General features: G+C 45.0%; 1 protein-coding gene and 1 pseudogene across 1 annotated transcript in view; both read right to left on the reverse strand.

The window, feature by feature from the left end:
- Positions 1-22,831, reverse strand: part of adamts18 (ADAM metallopeptidase with thrombospondin type 1 motif, 18) — a 250,197-nt gene that overhangs the window by 23,080 nt on the left and 204,286 nt on the right. The window contains exon 18 of the mRNA XM_080188061.1: positions 20,700-20,826. Within this exon, the coding sequence (XP_080044187.1) occupies positions 20,700-20,826 (127 nt within the window). The remainder of the gene's footprint in view (positions 1-20,699; positions 20,827-22,831) is intronic.
- LOC145342776 (U2 spliceosomal RNA) lies at positions 17,644-17,746 on the reverse strand (annotated as a pseudogene).

The following is a 22,831-nucleotide window of genomic DNA, read 5'->3' on the forward strand; positions in this document are numbered from 1 at the left end:
TCTATGTTTCTATATGGGCTGCAGCAGATCAAAAGGGTGTTCCAATCACCAACTTCTTTAAAGCAGCTGGGCTGGGGAGGGCAATAAAAGTTGATCTTGCAGTGAAGGCCCAGTGAAAAAATGAATTAAAAATAATCCTGTTGTCATATCTTCTGATGTAAGCTCAGCAAACGGCACACAAAAACTGAAGGTTACAAATTCTTCCTCAGTCGTGGTTCTCCACCCATTGTGGTTAACCAGCTCTGATGAAGGGTCATCCATTCACGAAACGTTGGCTCTGTTCTCTCCCCACAGATGCAGACAGACCTGCTGAGATTTTCCAGCCCTTTCTGTTTTTGTTACAAATTAAATGGTTATTCAAGGAGAATACAGAATGCACACAGATCAGGTACATTGGCCATTCTAAACTGCCCCTTAGTGTCCAAAGATGTGCAGATTAAATGGATTGGCCATGCTAAACTATCCCTTAGTGTCCAAAATGTGTAGGTTAGGTGGATTAGCCATGGAAAATGCACAAGTTATGGTGATAGAATATAACAATATAAGAACTAGGAGCAAGAGTAGGCCATCTGGCCCCTCGAGCCTGCTCCGCCATTCAATAAGATCATGTTGATCTTTTCATGGGCTCAGCTCCACTTATCCGCCTGCTCACCATAACCCTTAATTCCTTTACTGTTCAAAAATGTATTTACCCTTGTCTTAAAAACATTCAATAAGGTAGCCTCAACTGCTTCACTGGACAGGGAATTCCACAGATTCACAACCCTTTGGGTGAAGGGTTGAGGGGAGGGCCTGGATGGATCCTCTTTCAGATTCAATGAGCCAATTGGTCTCTTTCTACACTGGAAGGATTCAATGATCCTTTGTAACAAAACAGGGGTGTCTATAAGCCCATTTCTCCAAGCAAAGTGAAGAATTGTGGTTATTCATTCATAAGGTAAGTTCTTAAAATAGCCTTGAGTGGGGAAGGGTTAAAAAGGAAACGTGGAATAGCAGTAGATAAATGTGCCGACTGCATTCCTAGAACCGTTTCCTCCAAGTCTGAACCTGATGAAAGCTTCTGAGCAGCTTCATCTGCACAAGTCGCACCACAACCCAACAGCAATGAATTTCACACATGGAGGATTTATCTATGGAGTGTTTTCCCCTGCTCACTAGTGACACCACCAGAGTTAACTTGCTATCAAGCTCAGTTAACATACAGAGGCAAGATTTGGACACTTGTTTGACTATTGTTCCACTGTTGTGCATGCATCAGTAAAGACCTTTGGATGGAACATCAGATCAAAGTCCTGTCCTATGGAAATATTTAGAACAAAGCAGAGATTTCTCCCACTAGTCCTGGCAAACAATATTCATAGATTCATAGAATCCCCACTGTGCAAAAGAAGTCCATTCGGCCCATTGACTCTGCACCATGCGGTGTCTCTAACAATTCAACAGTTTCCTCTTACTTGACATCAGTCCTACAATTGTTTTTCACTATTTTGCACCTTGGTCCCCCTGTCTTACCCCTGCAATTTGAAGTAATCTTATAGATTCACCCATTCCATCCTGTTCACCACTCTCTGGATGATGGGTTTTCAGAATCCTCCTTGCAATGCTGAGATCTCCAAGTTTTGACAATCTTCCTTTAGGACCTCTTTACACTAAGAAGCATTTTTGAAAGATCTGAATCATTAAGCAAATGGAACCATGGAAATGTTACAGCACGGAAGGAGGCCATCTAGCCCATCTTGTCTATGCCCACCTGATGACAGCCTGGAAAAACCATACTAGGAGGAAAAGAAATTGCAGGGCTACAGGAGAACGCAGCAGGATAGGACTAGTTGAATAGTTCTTTCAAACAGCTTGCTAAGGTATAATGGGCCAAGTGGCCTTCTTCTATGCTCCCTGCTTCTCTGATCAGCTGTGTCATGGTTCTCTATGCTATCACTGATCACACAGAGCTAAACATCACACTCAAGGTCATCATAAACATGACTTTCTCTAACTGCTTTAGTTATATACAGCACATCATTGATTTGTTGCAACAGAAAAAAATCTTCCTGGGATAGATCACTTTGATGAATTTTATTATGATTAGATGCCACGTAAATGCAAGAAATATTAATTATAAACAGATTTGAAAAAAAAACCAGACTGACAGGATAACCCTGATACTGTACCACTTCACCAATAACCTGTCTTGGTCCCCCCATGCCGACGCTATAGTTAAGAAAGCCCACCAACGCCTCTGCTTTCTCAGAAGGCTCAGGAAATTCAGCATGTCAGCTACAACTCTCATCAACTTTTACAGATGCACCAAAGAAAGCATTGTTTCCTGTTGTATCACAGCTTGGTACAGCTCCTGCTTTGCAAGACTGCAAGGAACTACAAAGAGTTGTGAAACAAGTCCAGTCCATTATTCAAAGCAATCTCCCAGCCATTGATTCTCTACACTTCCTGCTGCCTCACAAAAGCAGTCGCACAATCATGGACCCCACACACCCCACAAAATTCTCTCTTCCACCTTCTTCCATCAGGAAAAAGATACAAAAGTCTGAGGTCACATACCAACCGACTCAAAAACAGTTTCTTCCCTGCTGCCATCAGACTTTGAAAGGACCTACCTCGCACTAAGCTGATCTTTCTCTACACTTTAGCTACGATTGAAACACCACATTCTGCACCCTCTCCTTTTCTTCTCTAAGTATGGTGTGTTTTCTCTGTATAGCTTGCAAGAAACAATACTTTTCACCAATACATGTGACAATAATAAATCAAATCAAATCACTGTGACACAAGACGCATCTGGGCTGTCTAAGTGGGTGTCAGTTCCCAGAACAAAAACTGATTGCCATCATCTGGGGAGTTAGTGCAAAGCAATTATTGCATCTAATGGTCTAAGAAGCTGAATTCACATTACTGTAGATTCAATAATTGACTCAGTGGTGCTTCAGTGCTCCTGTTATTTCAATAGTGCTTCCTGTTCATTCTGAAAACTCCAAATCAATGATTCCTCTCTGCTGGTTTTGAATGCTGATGGTAAGGCTATCTCTCCGAGTATCGTCATGATTGCTACCTGAAACAGATACGGTGGTCAGAGTCGGGGGCGCCACTGTCAATGCGACAGTGGGATCACAACAGGTCCTGAGGAACTAAGGTTTCAGTTAACTTGGTGCTTTCTCACATCAGTCAACAGCAGTTAAACCAATCAGTATGTCAATGAACCAGCATTTAATAGCGGCAAGCATAATACTCGAATTTATACCACAAGTTATCAAACACAACTTGGATTGCGCAGCATCTTTACGGTAGTAAAAATGTCTTCGAACCCTTTGCAGGTGTGTAAGAAATAAAATAAATGAAACGAAAGTGAAAGGTACATTTGGAAGGTATGCTGGGCGCAGCTTGAAAGGAGTGGACTCGCTCCAGGGCCATGTTGAAAAATAAATGTGCGCGAGTGGCAGTCAACTAACAAACAAATCATTTTGGGGAAAGTTATTGGAAGGAATCTTCCTGTCCTGCCAGCCATGGAACCATAGCAGGTGGGACAGGACCATGTAGAGATCTATTGACCTCAAACAGGATTTTCCAGTCTTGGGGCAAGCACTGTCCATTTTATTGCGATAGCCATTATCCTGGCAACGCCAAACTCTGCTGCTGAGTGGCCACCTTCCACACTGTAGGGATTCTATGATACAGAGATTAATGTGCCCAACAGTTGTTGGCCTCCTAGATGTTAAGCAATATTCACAACAAACTGGAATGAAAGCCAACATCAACAACAATTTCCTTTCTCGCGTGTACCTCAGTTGTAAAGTGTCAAATAGCTGCAACCTTCCAGTGATCAGCCATTGAGTGAGGAACAAGGCATTGCAGCAATCAGCAGCTGCTTGTCTTACCCATCTCAGGGAGCAGTGCCAATCTGGCATCAGTTCCAAGACACACAAACCAGCAGCACTCAAATCACAAAGCCTCAACACTTAAACTGAGAAAAGAAAAGGGCTTCAGCTTACATCAGGTTTGGTACACTACACCCACAACATCAGGCTGTGGTTTCCAAAGCACGGTGAACAAAGAACAAAGAACAAAGAACAAAAACAGCCCGGGAAACAGGCCCTTCGGCCCAATGAAGGGGACAATAAAGTTTGGAAGTTGACTCTTGTCAAGCTGAGCAATTAAGAAGGAAAGACTTGCATTTATATATCACCTTTCACAACCTCTGGTGGCCCCAACTGGCTTTGCAGCCAATCAGTACTTTGGAAGCGTAGTTGCTTTTGTAATGTAGGGGACATGGCATGGTGAGAGGCAAGCTCCTACAATCTATAAAAACTTATAAAATTCTAACATGGTTAAACAGAGTAGATTCAGAAAGAATGTTCCCGATGGTGTGGGAGTCCTGAACTCGGGGTCATTGTTTGAGGATAAGGGGTAAACCTTTTAGAACTGAGGTGAGGAGAATTTTCTTCACCCAGAGGGTGGTGAATGTGTGGAATTCACTGCCACAGGAAGTAGCTGAGGCCAAAACGTCTGATTTCAAGAAGAAAATAGTTAAGGCTTTTGAGGCTAAAGGGATCAAGGGATGTGGGAGGGATTGATGAGTTATCCTTCAAGACAACAGAAGAAGGTGGAAGAGTGTATATCCAGGGTGCAGCAGGATGGGAGAATATTGGCTGCAGCATGGTCAGAGAAACCGGACCATGGATTGCAAATCCCTGGGACAAGGTCTAGAAGGAAGAAGTCTATTTTTTCACTCAGGTGATTGCCAAAATCTGGAATATTCTATCTAAAAGGAAAACAGTGGAAGCTGAAGTCATCTTAAAATAGAGTTGGATTAACAGCTGAAAATGAGAAACCTGCGCAGTTGTGGGCAAAACTGCGAGAAAACTAACTCGCCAGTCCATCACTCAAACCAGCCTTCCATCCATTGACTCTGTCTACACTTCCTGCTGCCTCGGAAAAGCAGCCAGCATAATCAAGGACCCAACACAGCCCGGACATTCTCTCTTCCATCTTCTTCCAGGAAAAAGATACAAAAGTCTGAAATCACGTGCCAACCGACCTAAGAACAGCTTCTTCCTTACTCCCATCAGACTTTTGAATGACCCAACCTACATTAAGTTGATCTTTCTCTACACCCTAGCTATGACTGTAATGCTACATTCTGCACTCTCTCCTTTCCCTCTCCTTTATGCACTTTAGGAACAGTATGCTTTATCTGTATAACGTGCAAGAATACCAATATAAGCGACAATAATAAATCAAATCAAATAACTGTCATGATGGCCTCCTTTTGTATTGTACCTTTCGAGGATCGTGGCCTGCTTCCTATTCTTTGCAAGGCCACAATTTCACTCCAGTATTTTGAAGCTCTTTCCAGGGGTACACGAACATTGGAAGTTTCTAATGCAAAACCTTTGGATGGAATGTTCCTGTCCTGCACACCACGAGATTGGAAATTCCCATGCAAAATCAACAGACTTTTTTGCTGGTCTGGTGAATTTTCCAACTCACCCACGATGATTCCCATGGTGGACGGGAACCAGAAAGTCTCAACCATTGACCATATTAACTTATTTTGCTTTCCCCCTCTCCACAGATGCTGCTTGACCTTCTGTGTAGTTTCCAGCATTTTCAGTTTAAGTCCTGGATTTTCAGCAAGGCATCATTTAGCTTTGGTCCAGTTTTTTTTTTGGAAGGATTGGATTGATAACAGCGCAGTCGGCTGCGTCTTTGCACCATTGAGTTTCTTTTCAGTTATTCTTTGGATTTGAGAGACACTGAAAAGACTGCGATCATTAGACATCCTGCACTGACTCGAGCTAAAGGGGTGACAGCTGGCTGGAAATATCCCTTATCCAAATTTGGAGAAGGTTGCTGGGCCACTACTGAAGGCTATCAAGCTTTCATCACATGGTATGGATTAGAATTATAGAATGCCTGCAGTGCAGAAGGAGGACATTTGGCCCATCGAGCTTGCGCCAACAGAGTATCTTACCCAAGCCTTATCGCTGTAACTGCATGCATTTACCCCACTAATGCGTTGAACCTACATGTCTTGGGATACAAAGGTGCAATTTAGCATGGCCAATCCACCCACCCTGCATAACTTCAGAGTGTGGGAGGAAACCAGAGAACCCAGAGGGAACCCACACAGATACAAGGAGAATGTGCAGACTCCACACAGACAGTAATCCAAGGCCGGAATTGAAACCAGGTCCCCGGCACGAGAGGTAGTGGAGCTAAGCACTGTGCCAGCGTGCCATCCTGACAGATTAGAATCATGGGTTAACAGAGACCGCCTAGAGGGATGGTAGGACCTTTCCATAAAAAATATATTCGTAGCAGCAAGAATTTGCATTTATGCAGTTGATTTTTAGGCTGTAGGATGTCTCAAGGGGTTTCCCAGTGGCATTATCAAACAAAATTTGATATCGATACACATACTAAAACAAGTGATCAAAGGCTTTGTTACAGAGGATGGTTTATGGAGTAATAGAGTCATAGAGATTTACAGCAGGGAAGCAGGCCCTTCGGCCCAACTTGTCCATGCTGCCCTTTTTTTTAAACACCTAAGCTATTCCCAATTGTCCGCATTTGGCCCATATCCCTCTATATCCATCTTACCCATGTAACTATCTAAATGCTTTTTAAAAGACAAAATTGTATCTGCCTCTACTACTACCTCTGGCAGCTTGTTCCAGACACTCACCACCCCCTGTGCTCCTCTGGACACTTTTGTATCTCTCCCCGCTGACCTTAAACCTATGCCCTCTAGTTTAGACTCCCCTTCTTTTGGGAAAAAATATTAATTATCTAGCTGATCTGTGCCCCTGATTATTTAAGGACCTCTATAAGGTCACCCCTCAGCCTCCTACGCTGCAGAGGAAAATCTCCCAGTCTATCCAGCCTCTCCTTATAACTCAATCCATCAAGTCCTGGTAGCATCCTAGTAAATCTTTCCTGAACTCTTTCTAGTTTCATTACATCGTTTCTATCATAGGATGACCAGATCTGTGCACAGTATTCCAAGTGTGGCCTGACCAATATATTGTACAACTTCAACAGGACATTCCAACTCCTGTATTCAATGTTCTGACCAATGAAACGAAGCATGCTGAATGCCTTCTTCAGTACTCTGTCCACCTGTGACTCCATTTTGAAGGAACTATGAACATGTACCCCTAGATCTCTTTGTTCTGTAACTCTCCCCAAAGCTCCATCATTATCTGAGTAAGTCCTGCCCTGGTTCAATCTACCAAAATGCATCACCTCACATTTATCTAAATTAAACTCCATCTGCCATTCGTCAGCCCACTAGCCCAATTGATCAAGATCCCATTGCAATTGGAGGTAACTTTCTTGACTGTCCACTATGCCATCAATTTTGGTGTCATCTGCAAACTTACTGACCATGCCCCCTATATTCTCATCCAAATCATTAATATAAATAACAAATGACAGTGAACCAACCACTGAAGTTTAAAGGATGGAGGCAGAGACAGAGGGACAATTTTAGGGAAGGAATTCGAAGTGAGGCAGCAATGCTAACAGCGCCAGGGAACTGGGTTCAATTCCCGGCTTGGACCACTGCCTGTTTGGCAGCTGCACGTTCTCCTCGTGTTTACACGGGATTCCTTCGGGTGCTCCGGTTTCCTCCCACAGTCCAAAGATCTGCGGGCTAGATGGATGGGCCATGCTAAGTTGTCCCTCAATGTTAGGGGTAAATACATGGAGCTGTGGGGATTGGGCCTGGGTGTGTTTGTGATTGGTGCTGACTTGATGGGCCGAATGGTCTCCTTCTGCAAGATAGGATTCTATGATTCAGTGATTTACTGTGCCATCCAGTGGATAAAGTCAGGAAGGCTGTGTTAAACTTTCCTGAATTCCTGTGGGACAGCACAATAACACAGTGGTTAGCACTGCTGCCTCACAGTGCCAGGGACCCGGGTTTGATTCCCAACTTGGGTGACTGTGTGGAGTTTGCACATTCTCCCCGCATCTGCATGGATTTCCTCTGGACGCTCCAGTTTCCTCCCACAGTCCAAAAAACGTGCTAGTTAGATGATTGACCCAAGCAGATGCCGGACTGTGGCGACTTAGAGAATTTCACAGTAACTTCATTGCAGTGTTAACGTAAGCCTTACTTGTGACTAATAAATAAACTTTAAGATACTGCAGTGTGCCGTTGCATTAAAATCTCCAAGTTCAGCCATTCCAGTTTCACTGAAATCCATTGTAATAGAGAAGGATGAATATGAGCTGGAAATAAATTGGGATTTTGCACTAGCTTCTTCTGAGGGGTTTGCCGTTAAGAGTCCTACCATCAGGTTAACTTTCATGTAGGTTTAACCGTGTACTGTATTACGTTTGGGTTGAGCATTTATAGAAATCCTTAGAATGGTGGACTATATCACATTAAATTGCCAGTTATAATAGCAACTTGGCACAGGTTCAGAAATCTGTACCTGATCTAATAAAAATGTTATGTTCAAATGACATTTTGCAAAGGTTTAGAGATGATGTTTTGGATTCCAGTCAAGATTTTTTTATATTGGGCTGAATCCTTTGATTGGATTCCAATTGGCTATGATCCTCTGAACACGAGGTTTCATAATGTAGCTTCTCGGTCTAAAGGATACTTTCAATTTTGAAGACTTTAAAATATACATATTTATAGGAAATAGCAAATATTTCCTATAAATATATAGGAACAGAGTAGATGGTGGCACACTGGTAATGTCATTGGATTAGTGATCCAGAGGTTTGAGAGAAAGTTCTGGAGGCATGTATTCAAATCCCACAATGGGAGCTGGGGGAATTTAAATTCAATTAATGAATAAATTTGGAATAAAATGCTAGTCTTGTTATTAACAATAATGAAATGTGTGCATTATTAAAAATAAACATCTGGTTTACTGATGCCCTTCAGGGAAGGAAATCTGCTGTCATTACCTGGTCTGTCCAATGTTTGACTCCATTCCCACCAGTGACTGACTCTAACCGACCTCTGAAATGGTCTGGCAACTGACTCACTACCACCTCCTCAAGGGCAGTGACTGCTAGGCGACACTCCAAACCCAAGGACAACTCAAAGAATTTTCAGGAATACAGCATCTTCCTGATTCAAGTTAACTCAGATTTCCCAGGGCCTTTGTTGAAAATGTCCCAGATGATAGGTGATAGGGGTGGCACAGTGGTTAGCATTGTTGTCTCTCAGCAGCAGGGACCCGGGTTCGATTCCCGGCTTGGGTTATTGGTGATGTGGAGTTTGCGCGTTCTCCCCGTGTCTGCGTGGGTTTCCTCCGGGTGCTCCGGTTTCCTCCCACAGTCCAAAGATGTGCGGGTTTGATTGATTGGCAATGCTAAATTGTCCCTTAGGGTCCCAAGATTTGTAGGTTAGATGGAGTAGCCATGAGAAATGTGTGGGGTTAAGGGGATTAACAGGGTAAATACGAGGGGTTACAGGAATAGGGTCTGGGTGGGAACGTGGTAGGAGAGTTGGTGCAGATGTTGTGGGCTGGATGTCCTCCTGCTGCACTGTAGGGATTCTATGATAGGAGGAATTTAGACTTTTTTTCAGGAAATTGCCAAGTTCTAGAACTCACAGAAACAACATCATCCATTTATATAAGAGCAAAATATCGCGGATGCTGGAATCTGAATCCCAAGCAGAAAATGCTGGAAAATCTCAGCAGGTTTGACAGCAACTGTAGAGAGAGAATAGATCCAACGTTTCAAGTCTGGATGACCATTCACTTACAGTATAAATCTGGTCTTACTTTCTGTGTCTTCAGCTCCGACACAGGGTCTTCCTGACTCGAAATGTTAGCTCTATTCCCTCGCCACAGGTGCTGAGACTTTTCCAGTCTTTGCTGCTTTTATCTTGCATTTATTTAGCACTTTGAGCACAGAAAAAACAAACATGCCAAGGCATTTTGCAGTTAGCCAGCAAGATTTGACAGCAAGCTGCATGAAGGGAAAGTAAACAGATGATTAAAAACATGTTCAAAGAGGTAGGTGTGGAAGACGAGAGCGGCGGAGACACAGAGGATATTAGTGAAAGAATTCCAGAACTTGGAGTCCAGGCAACTGAAGGTACAGCCAACAATGGAGGAATAATTAAAATTGGGGAAGTTCAAGAGGCCATAATTGGAAGGCTGCAGTGACTATGATGGGCTGTGGAACTGAAAGAAATCATAATATTCACATTTTTAAAAGAAATCTGGATATTAAAAGCTGCTGTCAATGATAGCACAAAGTGCTGGATTATCGTAAAAGCTAAGTTGTTCATTGATGTACTTTCAGGGGAGGGATCAGCTGTCTTCACCTGCTCAGGCCGAGATGTGACTCTAATCCACATCTCTACGGCTGAGTCTTAAACAGCTCTCGGAAGTGGTTAGCCCCACCACATAATGCAATAAATGCTGGCCTTGCTAGTAGGGAGTTCGGAGCCAAGAATGAATTAAAAAGAAAATGACCTCGCCAAAGACACCAGGATTTAGGGTTTGCACAATGCTAATTTGATATTATTTCACGCTGTGTAGGAGGAACCTTCTCCTCGGGGAGAAACAAGTCTCCTTAAAACAAGATGGTCCAGGATTCAGGTGCCGAGGAACTGGTCGCAGAGGCCCCCTTAATAAGTCAAACACTTAGCCACTCACTGTCACCAGTCAGACTGACAATAATCTCACACACCATCCTGACACTGGAAGAGTAACATTTTGGCCCACTTCTCTTTCTTTCCCTCCTGTGATGAAAGCACGAGGGATTTACACTTGTACCAATAGTTCACAAGCTCCAGAGTTTGCTTTGTTCCCAGCTGTGTCGAGTTGGCCGGTGAGGAGAAAATCACACCGTTAAGTCAGTTTAGCAAGAGAGACGAAAGAAGCCCTCTTGACGAAACAGTGAACAATGATGTCAACTTGCCTGGATGAATGCAGCTGCAATAACACTCAAGGAGCTCGGCAAAGCAATCCACTTGAACAACAGCCCAACCACATCCTTACACTCTGTTTGCAATGTGTGCTATCTGCAGGGCAGACTGCAGCAGCGCAACAAGACTTCTTCAACAGCACCTTCCCAAACCTTCAACCTTTATCACACAGAACATCAGGGCAACAGTCTATGGGGACGCCACCACATCCAATTTCCTTTCAAGTCACACGCACCTTCCTGATTTGAAACTGTATTGACCCATTGTCACTGGGTCAAAATCCTGGAACTCCCAACCCAACAGCAGCTCCACCACACAGACTGCAACAGTTCACACCCACCTTCTCGAGGGCAATCAGAGATGGACAACAAATGTTGGCCTTGCCAGCGATGGCCACATATTGAGAATAAATATCATAGAATCCTGACGATGCAGTCGGAGGCCATTCAGCCTACTGAGTCTGCATCGACCACAATCCCAACCAGCCCCTATCCCCGTAGCCTCACGTATTTACCCTGCTAGCCCCTCTGACACTTAAGTGGCAGTTTAGTATGGCCAATTAATCTGACACGCACATCTTTGGACTGTGGGAAGAAACCGGAGCACCCAAGGGAAAACCATGCAGACACGGGGAGGATGTGCGAACTCTACACAGACAGTGACCCAAACCGAGAATCGAACCCTGGTCCCTGGCGCTGTGAGGCAGCAGTGCCAACCACTGTGTTACTGTGCCGCCCTGTTGACCTCAGGAGGGATTTTCCGATCTTGGGGCGAGCATGGCTGGTACATCCTGCCCATTAATTCAGTCACTTGGTAATACGGAGCTTGAATAACACTGAAAAGAGAGACATGCTGCTGAATCTTTTCATCTTGAACTCATCAGGACAAGAATGCCAAATTTTAAACAATCGCAGCAATTTATACTGTAGGAGCAAGGCATGGTGATTGGTTAGCAGGCTGGATTCTATTGGCAGAGGTAAAGATTTGAAATAAAACCAGAGGATGCTGGAAATATTCAGCAGGTCTGACAGTGTTTGTGGAGCGGGAACCAGATTTCACGGGGCGAAGTGTCCAGTTCTGCCCGCTATGGGAATCGTAGCGGGCGTGGGGCGGACAATAGAAAGATCCGTTGACCTCAGGTGGAATTTTCCGGCGAGCGCAGCCGGAAAATCCCGCCCAATGTTTTGGATCGATGACGACCTTTCATCAGAACTGAGGAAGTTCAGAATGTAATCGATTTTGAGCAAATGAAAGCGGGGAATGGGGGGTTTGGGGGGGAGGGGAGGCAGCAGGAAAGGAGGGGGGGTTAGAAAACAAAATGGAGGGTCTGTGGAGTTAGGGAGGGATGGGTGGTTGCAGGGTAGATTAAATGGCGAAAGGTTGTGTTCTTGAATGAAGTAAAGAAACAAAGGGTGAGGTGTGATGGCTAAACAGCAGTTAACCAAATACAACATGAGCAAATAAACAAAGCAACAAGATAGAAGTAAAGGATATATTTGTTGAACGTTTCGGGTCTGGATGACCCTTCGTCAGAACAAAGTTAGAGTTAACTCAAAACACCTAATGCTGTTCCCTCCCCACAGATGCTGTCAGGCCTGCTGAGATTTTCCAGCATTTTCTGTTTTTGTTTTGGATTCCAGCATCAACAATATTTGCTTTTGACCCTTTTAGTCTTGATCTCACTTTGGTAAAGTGGCACTGAAACCCCTCCAAAATATGTCCTTCCTTAACTGTGGTGCCACAGAAGTGAATGTAATACTCTAAAAGGGGTCTAATCAGAGTTTTATGTTACTATAAGATCCAGTCCTTTCCATTGCAAATCCTTTCAGATAATGGCCAACAATCAGGTCATAGAGTCATAGATGTTTACAGGATGGAAACAGGCCCTTCAGCCCAATTTGTCCATGCCGACCTTTTTTTTTAAACACCTAAGCTAGTCCCAATTCTCGCATTTGGCCCATATCCCTCTACACCCATCTTACCCATATAACTGTCTAAACGCTTTTTAAAAGACAAAATTGTGCCCGCCTCTACTATTACCTCTGGCAGCTTATTCCAGGCACTCATCACCCTCTGTGTAAAAAAAAAATGTCCCTGTGGACACTTTTGTGTCTCTCCCCTCTCACCTTAAACCTATGCCTTCTAGTTTTACACTTCCCTGCCTTTAGGCAAAGATATTAACTATCTAGCTGATCTATGTCCGTCATTATTTTATAGACCCATATAAGATCATTCCTCAGCCTTCTATGCTCCAGAGGAAGAAGCCCCAGTCTATCCAGCCCTCCTTATAACTCAAACCATCAAGTCCTGATAGCATCCTAGTGTCCTCGTTAAATTAAGTTTTGCACTCACCGCTATATATGTACTTCTGCCTTACTGCATTTTTACACTCAGGAACCAGGCTGAATTCAAATCTCTCTACTGAAGAGCCAATCTCCGCAATAGCAGATACAAGCAAGAATGATAGGCAGTGGGATAGCTTGATCTTGGGTTTGGACATAGCTCGGCACAACATCGAGGGCCAAAGGGCCTGTACTGTGCTGTACTGTTCTATGTTCTAATGAAGAGTGAGACCTAAGTCAGGTGATGTGAAGTGACTTCAAGTTTGGAAAACTTCTGAAGACTGCAGTCTGTCAGAGGAAGAGGATTGAGAATGGTAAGCAGCGACAAGGTCTTTGCGATCCAGGAGAAGAAGGTGAGATCAGGAACAAGCTGGTAAATCTGTGAAAGTGTATGGATCAGGGGAACACTTAATATTGGGCATTGCAGTTCAGGGACAGGACTTTCCAGACACTAGCTATCAAAGTTCCCAAGACACTGTAGAATGCATCCCTTCTGGATGTATCACAGCTTAATATGACTCCTGCTCTGACCAAGACTGCAAGAAACTGCAATGGGTTGTGAACGTAGCCCAGTCCATCACATAAATCGGCCTCCCATCCATTGACTCTGTTCACATTTCCCGCTGCCTTGGGGAAAGCAGCCAGTATCATCAACAACCCCACGCACCCCAGACGTTCTCTCTTCCACCTTTTTCCATCTGGAAAAAGAAGCAAAAGTCTGAGGTCACGTACCAACTGACTCAAGAGCAGCTTCTTCCCTGCTGCCATCAGACTTTTGTTCTCAATGGGACTACGGAGGTTGAAGGGCGACATGATCAAAGTCTACAGGATTATGAGGGGCATGGACAGAGTGGATAGTCAGAAGCTTTTTCCCAGGGTGGAAGAATCAATTACCAGGGGGCACAGACTTAAGGTGTGAGGGGCAAGGTTTAAAGGAGATGTACGAGGCAAGTTTTTTACACAGAGGATGGTGGATCCCTGAAACTTGCTGATGGGAGAGGTAATGGAAGCAGACAAAGGCATGAATAGGATGGAATAGTGGGAAGTAGTTCCCGGAAAGGTCAGGGTTTTAGTTAAGTCGGGCAGCATGGCCGGTGCAGGCTTGGAGGGCTGAAGGGCCTGTTCCTGTGCTGTAATTTTCTTTGTTTTTTGGACCTTATATTAAATTGATCTTTCTCTACAGCCTAGCTATGACTGTAACACTAGATCCTGCACCCTCTCCTTCCTTCTCTATGAACGGTATGCTTTGTCTGTATCGCGTGCAAGAAACAATACTTTTCTCTGTGTACCAATACAGGCCCTTCACGTTAGCACAGTGGTTAGCTCCAGGGACCTGGGTTCGATTCCCGGCTCGGGCCACCGTCTGTGTGGAGTTTTCACATTCTCCTCGTGTCTGCGTGAGTTTCCTCCGGGTGCTCCGGTTTCCTCCCACAGTCCAAAGATGTGTGGGTTAGGTTGATTGGCCATGCTAAAATTGTCCCTTAGTGTTCTGAGCTGCATAGGTTAGAGGGATTAGCGGGTAAAATGTGTGGGGATATGGGGGTAGGGCCTGGGTAGGTTGTGGTCGGTGCAGACTTGATGAGCCAAATGGCCTCTTTGGACCTTGTAGGGTTTCTATGATTCTTTCTGTGATGATACATGTGAGAATAATGAATCAAACCCAATCAAAGCAAGATGGAACGAGATTTTTATGATAAGCTCCATCGAGAATGTATCATCCCACCTGAAACCTACATTGGTGGGCTGATAGTTAACAGGCACTAACTCCACTTGTTATAATGTCTACATCATGATAAATACTGGCTTCTTGGTATAGGGAGGCTTATTTATTTGGGGGACAGGAAGTTAAAACAAATCTCTTTTTATCTAATACACAACAGAATACTCCTCTGACACTAATCGACGTGTTAAACCTCAGCAGAATCTACAGGTAGTGAGAATGTGTACAGTGTCGTCTTTGTGTAACTTATACAGGGAGCTATAGGTTTCAACTTGTCCATCACCTTAAACTACAAAGTGACATTCATACCAGTCAGGAGCAGAAACTTGCTCGGGGGGGGGTGGTTTGGCCACGGCAAATGGATTTGTCCAGGCCTGACAAAAACTGAAGCCAAGGAGCTCGTGACATCCCTGTGGAATTCTACAGGAACATTCCTGTTCATCCTTCAATGAAATATTATCCAATTGTGGGGCTGTACATTAAAAAGCAAACCCACAGCAGACCGACTGCGATCACAATTTGTAATTATCCATCGGTCGCGGGTGACAGAGGGAGGAGATCAGATTTCAGGTGCACGCTGAAGTCATTGGTTCGACGTAGTGGGATGATGAGAAGAAAGGTCTCACCATAAACACCCAGGAAACATCGGGACAGGAGTAGGCCATGGGGCAGCACAGCGGTTAGCACTGCTACCTCATAGCACCAGGCACCCGGATTCGATTCCCAGCTTGGGTCACTGTCTGTGTGGAGTCTGCATGTTCTCCCCGTGTCTGTGCGGGTTTCCTCCAGGTGCTCCAATTTGCTCCCACACTCTGAAAGATGTGCTGGTTAGGTGCATTTACCCAAACTGGTGCCGGAGTGTGGCGACTCGGGGAATTTCACAGTAACTTCATTGCAGTGTTAACGTAAGCCATACTTGTGACTAATGAATAAACTTTTAATTGAGGCCATTCAGCCCCTCAAGCCTATTCTGTCATTCTTGGTTGATCTGTACCTCAATATAATTCACCCATCTTTTCCACTCTTACAAAAGATCTTGATCTTGAATATTCCAATTTCTACCAATAACCTTTGCCTCTTGAGACAGAATTCTGGATCTCCATCAGAACTTGTGTGAAAATGTTTCCTGATTTCACTCTTGAATGGCCTAGCACTAATTTTAAGATGATTTATTTCCATTAGCAGTGCTAATGTAAGCCCAAGAGAGGAAATAATGTTTCTCTATCTAATCATTGAATCCTTAAACCAGTTTTACCTTCAATTGTATCACCCCTTGATCTACACTTGAGGGAATTCAAGCCAGGTTTCTGCAATCTGGCATCATAGATTAACCTTCTTAGCCCAGTATTATACATTCTTCATTATTGGAAAGTTTCATGCCTCCTATCTCTGCCGTCATAGCAACCGTGGCCACCAGAGTTAAACTCAACACGAGAAACCAATGTGGCTTTAGTGCCAATTATGTTAATCCCTTATTTGCATAATATTGATAGTGGAAAAGGCAAAGACCTTGAATCTGGTGGAACACACTCTCCATCAATTATCCACTGCAGCCTTCTACTAAAACCATGTGCTCTCAAATCCAGCAATTTCCAGCAATCCTCAAGCACAGGGTGTCATTGATGATATATGAATTTATGCAATAAAGCCAAGATCCTGAGGAAATGAGCATCAGGGGGACACAGTGGTTAGCACTGCCGCTTCACAGTGTCAGGGACCCCGGTTCATAGAATCATAGAATCCCTACAGTGCAGAAGGAGGCTTTTTGACCCAGCGAGCCTGCACTGACAACAATCCCACCCAGGCTCTATCCCCATAATCCTATATATTTATCCTACTAATCATCCTGACATGAAGGGCCAATCCACGTAACCTACACATCTTTGGACTGTGGGAGGAAACCAACGCAGATACGGAGAGAACGTGCAAACTCCTCGCAGGTAGCGACCCAAGGCCGGAATTGAACCCGGGTCCCTGGCGCTGTGAGGCAGCAGTGCTAACCTCTGTGCCACGGTGGTTTGATTCCTGGCTTGGGTCATTGCACATTCTCCCTGTGTCTGCGTGGGTTTCCTCCAGGTGCTCCGGTTTCCTCTCACAGTCTGAAAGACATGCTGGTTAGTTGCATTAGCCAACTAAATTCTCCCTCAGTTTACCTGAACAGGTGCCGGTGTGCGGCGACTAGGGGATTTTCACAGTAACTTCACTGCAGTGTTAATGCAAGGCTAGTTGTCACACCAATAAAATAAACAGTAATGTTAAACTTCATGATGAAAGGACACCAGGTTCACAGAGGAAGAAGGCAATTGGAAGCTGACAGCTCTCTCAATGATCATGGAATCCCTACAGTGCAGAAGGAGGCCATTTGGCCCATTGACCAAACCACAATCCCACCCAAACCCTATGCGCATAACCTCACATATTTGCCCTACTAGCATTAGGGTCAATTTAGCATCGCCAGCACAGCTAACCATCACGTCTTTCAGACTGTGGGAGGAACTGGAACACCCAGTGGAAACCCATGCAGACACGGGGAGAATGTGAAGCTCCAGACAGACAGTGACCTAAGCCGGGAATTGAACCCAGATCCCTGGCGCTGTGAGGCAGCAGTGCTAACCACTTTGCCACAACACTTCATGATGTTGCTGCTCAGCGGAGCAGTGAAAGTGTAACTCATCAGCAACTTCATTTATATTGCAACTTCAGATATTAAACTGATATGAACAGATATTACACCAGATCTTAGCCAAAAGGCCGAAAAACGATTCTGTCAGAAAGATCCTGAGGCGCTTCACAGGTGCATTAATAAAATCTGACACTCTTACAGAAGGAAATATCAGACAGATGATCAAACGTATGTTCAAGCAGATGGGTTTTGGGAGCAACGTAAAAAGGATTTGGGGTGGAATTGCAGAGTTTAAGGTTTTGGGAGCTGAAGGCCCTGTTGCCATTATAGAATGATTAAAACCAGGGATGTACAAGATGCCAGAAATGGAGTAGATCTGAAGGGCAGCACAGTGGCACAGTGGTTAGCACTGCTGCCTCACAGAGCCAGGGACTCAGGTTTGATTCCCGGCTTTGGTCACTGTCTGTGCGGAGTCTGCACGTTGTCACCGTGCTTGTGCCGGTTTCCTCCGGGTGCTCCGATTTCCTCTCACAGTCTGCGAGGCGTACTGGTTAGGTGCATTGGCCATGCTAAATCCTCCCTCGGTGTACCTGAACAGGCGCCGGAATGTGCCGACTAGGGGGTTTTCACAGTAACTTCATTGCAGTGCTAATGTGAGCCTACCTGTGACTCTAATAAATAAACTGCGCTCACAAGTTAAGAATGGTCCCCTGGTGGGGCAATCTAACCACAGACCAGCCAGAGTCAATAGCCTAAATTTTCTTGTTGACGGTGAAGTCTTGCCATTGAAGGTCAAAGGTGGGAGATGACCCCACTTCAGCCGGTGAAAGGAGCTTTCCAGTGATGGCCGCTGTAAGAGTCCCCGCCTCATTTTGGGCTGTGGATCTCTCACTAAGCTGCCAGCCCAATCAGAAGGCTGGCACCTCAACAGTGCCACAACTAAGGCTGGGCAGAGCTGTAGCTGCAGCACCATGGGGAGAATGCCTCAATGTTGGCATATCCTTGATGACAGGTGAGATAGGCTGGGAGATGCCAGTCAAGCAGACGAGCTTTGCCGAGTGGTCGCGGCGAGGGAGAAGGGGAGGAGAAAGGGATGCACTTTGCCACAAGGAAAGCTATTGTTGTCCCCTCTGTGGACAATGGGGTGCCTATAAAGGAGGGGGCTGCACCACTGTACCTCTCCCCGCCTCCTTGGTCCACTTGTTACTTGAAAAGACCATGCTTCAAATAAGATTAAGTTTAGTTGATATCCCCCTGAACTCCACTCAGGTCTACCAGTGGTTCAGTTGGTATCATTCTTTTCTGAGTCACTAGGTTGAGGGTTCAAGTCCCACTTCAGGACTTGAGCACAACAATCAAGGCTGACACTCCAATGCAGTACTGATAGGGCACTGCGCAGTTGGACGTGCTGTCTTTCAGGTCAGATTAAACCATGGCCCCATCCAACCTCTTGGCTTGACGTGCAAAGATCCCATCCCCATTTCAAAGGATGTGGAGATGCTGACGTTGGACTGGAATAGGCATGGTAAGTAGTCACACAACACCAGGTTAATGCCCAACAGGTTTGTTTGGAATTACAAGCTTTTGGAGCACTCCAAAAGCTCGTGGTTCCAAACAAACCTGTTGGACGTTAACCCGGTGTTGTGAGACTTCTTACTATTTGAAAGAGGAGCAGGGGGCATATCCCTGGTGCCCTGACCAGCATTCATCCCTCAAGTAACATTACAAACGCTGATTATCTGTCCATTATCACATTGTTGTGTGTGGGAGCTGTGTGCAAATGGACCACCAGGTATTCCACAACAGCAGCTTGTAGTTCATTTGCTGTAAAGCATGGTGGATTATCTGGTGGGTGTGAGAGGTGCGCTAGAAATACAAGTCTTTCTTTCTCCCCATTACATGAATTTTGCTGTTTTCACGTACTCTCATCCAGGTGAACTGGACTCTTTCCCATCTGACCCTGAGCAAAGCCCAAGTGTTCACTCTATTCTTTCACACTAACCAGAGCAGGTTCATGGTGTAACTTTACACCTCCCACAGGATTGACATTCTGCGCTCCCCCCCACCCCCACCCCCTCCCCCCAGGTGTCCTTCCCATTTCATGTTACACCACCTCCTTTCCTGAACACTATATCCCTGCAGACAGGATTCATTACCAGTCCCTGGGGTCGGCAACGTTTCGAACATTGTTACCTCGCCTTAGTTTCCTACTCCAGGCTGTTTATTCCGAGTGTGACTGGCATTCATAGTTGTATATCCTATTGCAGATCACTGAAACAGCGCATTAGCACATCAATGATGGGGTTCCCCTCCATTCAGACAACCAAATCCAGTTAATTAAATCAAAGACTAACACAGGGAAACCCCATACATTTGACTTCACATGTCCCAACAAATACAAAGACCACCAGGCTCGATGCTCCTTGCACCAAGACCACCTACAATCTTCAGCGACTGATAGATTGCACTAAACCTGAAGCCCTTCAATCTGAAACTGAGTCACTCTGTAGTGACCACCAGGTACACATCTCAAAGACTATTCCCCAAGCCACAATCGCATGGCTTCACACATTCTACGGTGACACAGTGGTTAGCACTGCTGCCTCACAGCTCCATGGACCCGGGTTCACTGTCTATGTGGGCTTTGCACGTTCTCCCCGTGTCTGCGTGGGTTTCCTCCAAGTGCTCCGGTTTCCTCCCACAGTCCAAAGATGTGTTGGTTAGGTGCATTGGCCATGCTTAATTCTCCCCCAGTGTACCCGAACAGGTGCCAGAGTGTGTGGATTCAGGGGATTTTCATAGTAACTTCATTGCAGTGTTAATGTCTGCCTACTTGTGACTAATAAATTAAGGTTAATCCAAGTGCACATTAGGAACTGCAGTCCCTGCCCTGTCCCCTGGCTCTGACATTTTCACATCCGCACAGTGCCAGCCGCAGCTTGGTGGTAGCACTCCCAACTGAGTCAGCAGCTTGTGAGTTCAAATCCCACTCCAGAGTCTTGGCACATCAAATAGGTTGACAGTGTCAAAACTGGTGGGCACTGTCAGGAGTGCAACTTTCAATACCCTTATTTAACAAAGAAAAATACTTGCCTCGCAGGGCAGGGCTGTGTGTTGCAGGTAATCGATCCTGTTACTGGTCGTGTCTGTGCGAGGCACAGGGTGGAGTTGACTTGAGTGAGGTGGTCCTGTAGACAATAGGCAGTGCTCACCATTTTTCCTGCAAGAAAGGCAAACTCTTGTTAATACTTGTACTAATTATTGTCATCCACCATCATCCAACAGTGTGGATCTTGATAGCTGATCTAATTTTGTTTTAACATGATCACAGTTCTCCATGAAGAATTCTGAATGCTCGCTCCCTGTTTTAAACAATGGCCCATGAGGTGATACGGCATGTGGGAGAACTCCAGCTGAATGCTTCACTCATAGCTTGGGAGCTATTGAAGCAATGCATGTGGTAACTGTCCTTCCTACCAAGGCAGCACAGCTTCCAGTTCTGGGCACTGCTAGATAAGCTGTAGAGCGATGATCTGTCTTGACAACCCTTGGGACAAAATGCACCCCAGGTTCCTGATCTTCACAAAATCAAAGAATGATACCACACAGAAGGAGGCCAGTTGGCCTATCATGCCTGTGCCATCATCCTGAAAGTGCTATTAGTCACACCTTCCCCTTAGCTCTGCAGATTTTCCTTTCCCAGAAATATTCCCAACCCTAATTAGAAAATTATTAAACCTGTTTTCACTACCTTTGCAAACAGCGCACCCCAGATCATAACTCAATGAGTTACAAAAATGGCTTCTCATCTCCTAACGAGGTAGGGGAGTCTAAAACTAGAGAGCTTAGGTTTAAGGTGAGGGGGAGAGATACAAGAGTGTCCAAAGAGGCAATTCTTTCACTCAGAGGATGGTGAGTGTCTGGAACAAGCTGCCAGGGGCAGTAATGAATGTGGGCACAGTTTTGTCTTTTAAAAAGCATTTAGATAGTTACATGGGTAAGATGGGTATAGAGGGATATGGGCCAAATGTGGACAATTGGGACTAGTTTAATGGTTAAAAACAGGATGGCATGGGCAAATTGGGCTGAAGCACCTGTTTACATGCTGTAAACCTCTATGACTCTCTGATCCTCCCTATTGCGTTCAGCCTGTATGGTCCATGCTGGCATTAATGGTCAATGTAAACCACTCCCACCCTATTCCATCTCGTCCCTTCAGTATTCCAGACCGTTTTACCCCATATCTTATCTAGCTTCCCCTTATATGTACTGGACAGCACGGTGGCACAGTGGTTAGCACTGCTGCCTCCCAGCGCCAGGCACCCCGGTTCAATTCCCCGCTTGGGTCACTGTTTATGTGGAATCTGTAGATTCTCCTCGTATCTGCGTAGATTTGCTCCGGTTTCCTCTCACAGTCTGAAAGTCATTTTGATGAGGTGTATTGGCCATGCTAAATTTTCCCTCGGTGTACCCGGACAGGCACCAGAGAGTGGGGACTAGGGGATTTTCACAGTAACTTCATTGCAGTGTTAATGTAAGTCTACATTAATAAATAAATATATGCTGTTAACTGCTTCTTGTGATGATGGGTGTCACATTCTAACCGTTCTCTGCGAAAAGAAGTTTCCCTTTAATTCCCGATTGGATTAAGTAGCGGCTGTCTTGTTGCAGTGACTTCTGGTTTTTGGCTCCCACGCTGAGAAAACATGTTCTCTAAGTCTATCTTGTGAACTTGTAGCCTGTTTGGGATCAATAGGTTTATGTAATTGGAATATGGTTCTTTATTTTCAAGCATCCTTGAGATTAAGGCCTGCATTCCATTTGCCCTGTAAATTATTTGTTGTAGTTGTCTACAAGCCTCGAATGATCTCTGTAAGCACTATTATTGTGAGAGCTTGCTGTGTCTGAACTGGCTGCCATAACAGCAACTACAGTTCAAAGAGCGCTTGATTTGTTGTGAAATACTTAGGGACATCCTGAGGTTGGGAAAGATGTTATAAAAGCACAACTTCCTTCTTGAACGTCCAGTGCTAAGCATAGAACATCAAAGCATGGAAACTAGAAGTAGGAACAGGCCACTCAGCCCTTTGAACCTGTTCCACCGTTCAACTTGACCATTGCCGATCATGAAAAGCAATATCCTGATCCCTCCTTCCCCCCATATCCCTGGATCCATTTAGCCCCGAGAGTTATTTATAATTTCCTCTTATCACACAACATTTTGG

This window comes from Carcharhinus amblyrhynchos, chromosome 4 (assembly GCF_965287045.1).
Source record: "Carcharhinus amblyrhynchos chromosome 4, sCarAmb.v2.hapA, whole genome shotgun sequence".
Taxonomy (NCBI): domain Eukaryota; kingdom Metazoa; phylum Chordata; class Chondrichthyes; order Carcharhiniformes; family Carcharhinidae; genus Carcharhinus; species Carcharhinus amblyrhynchos.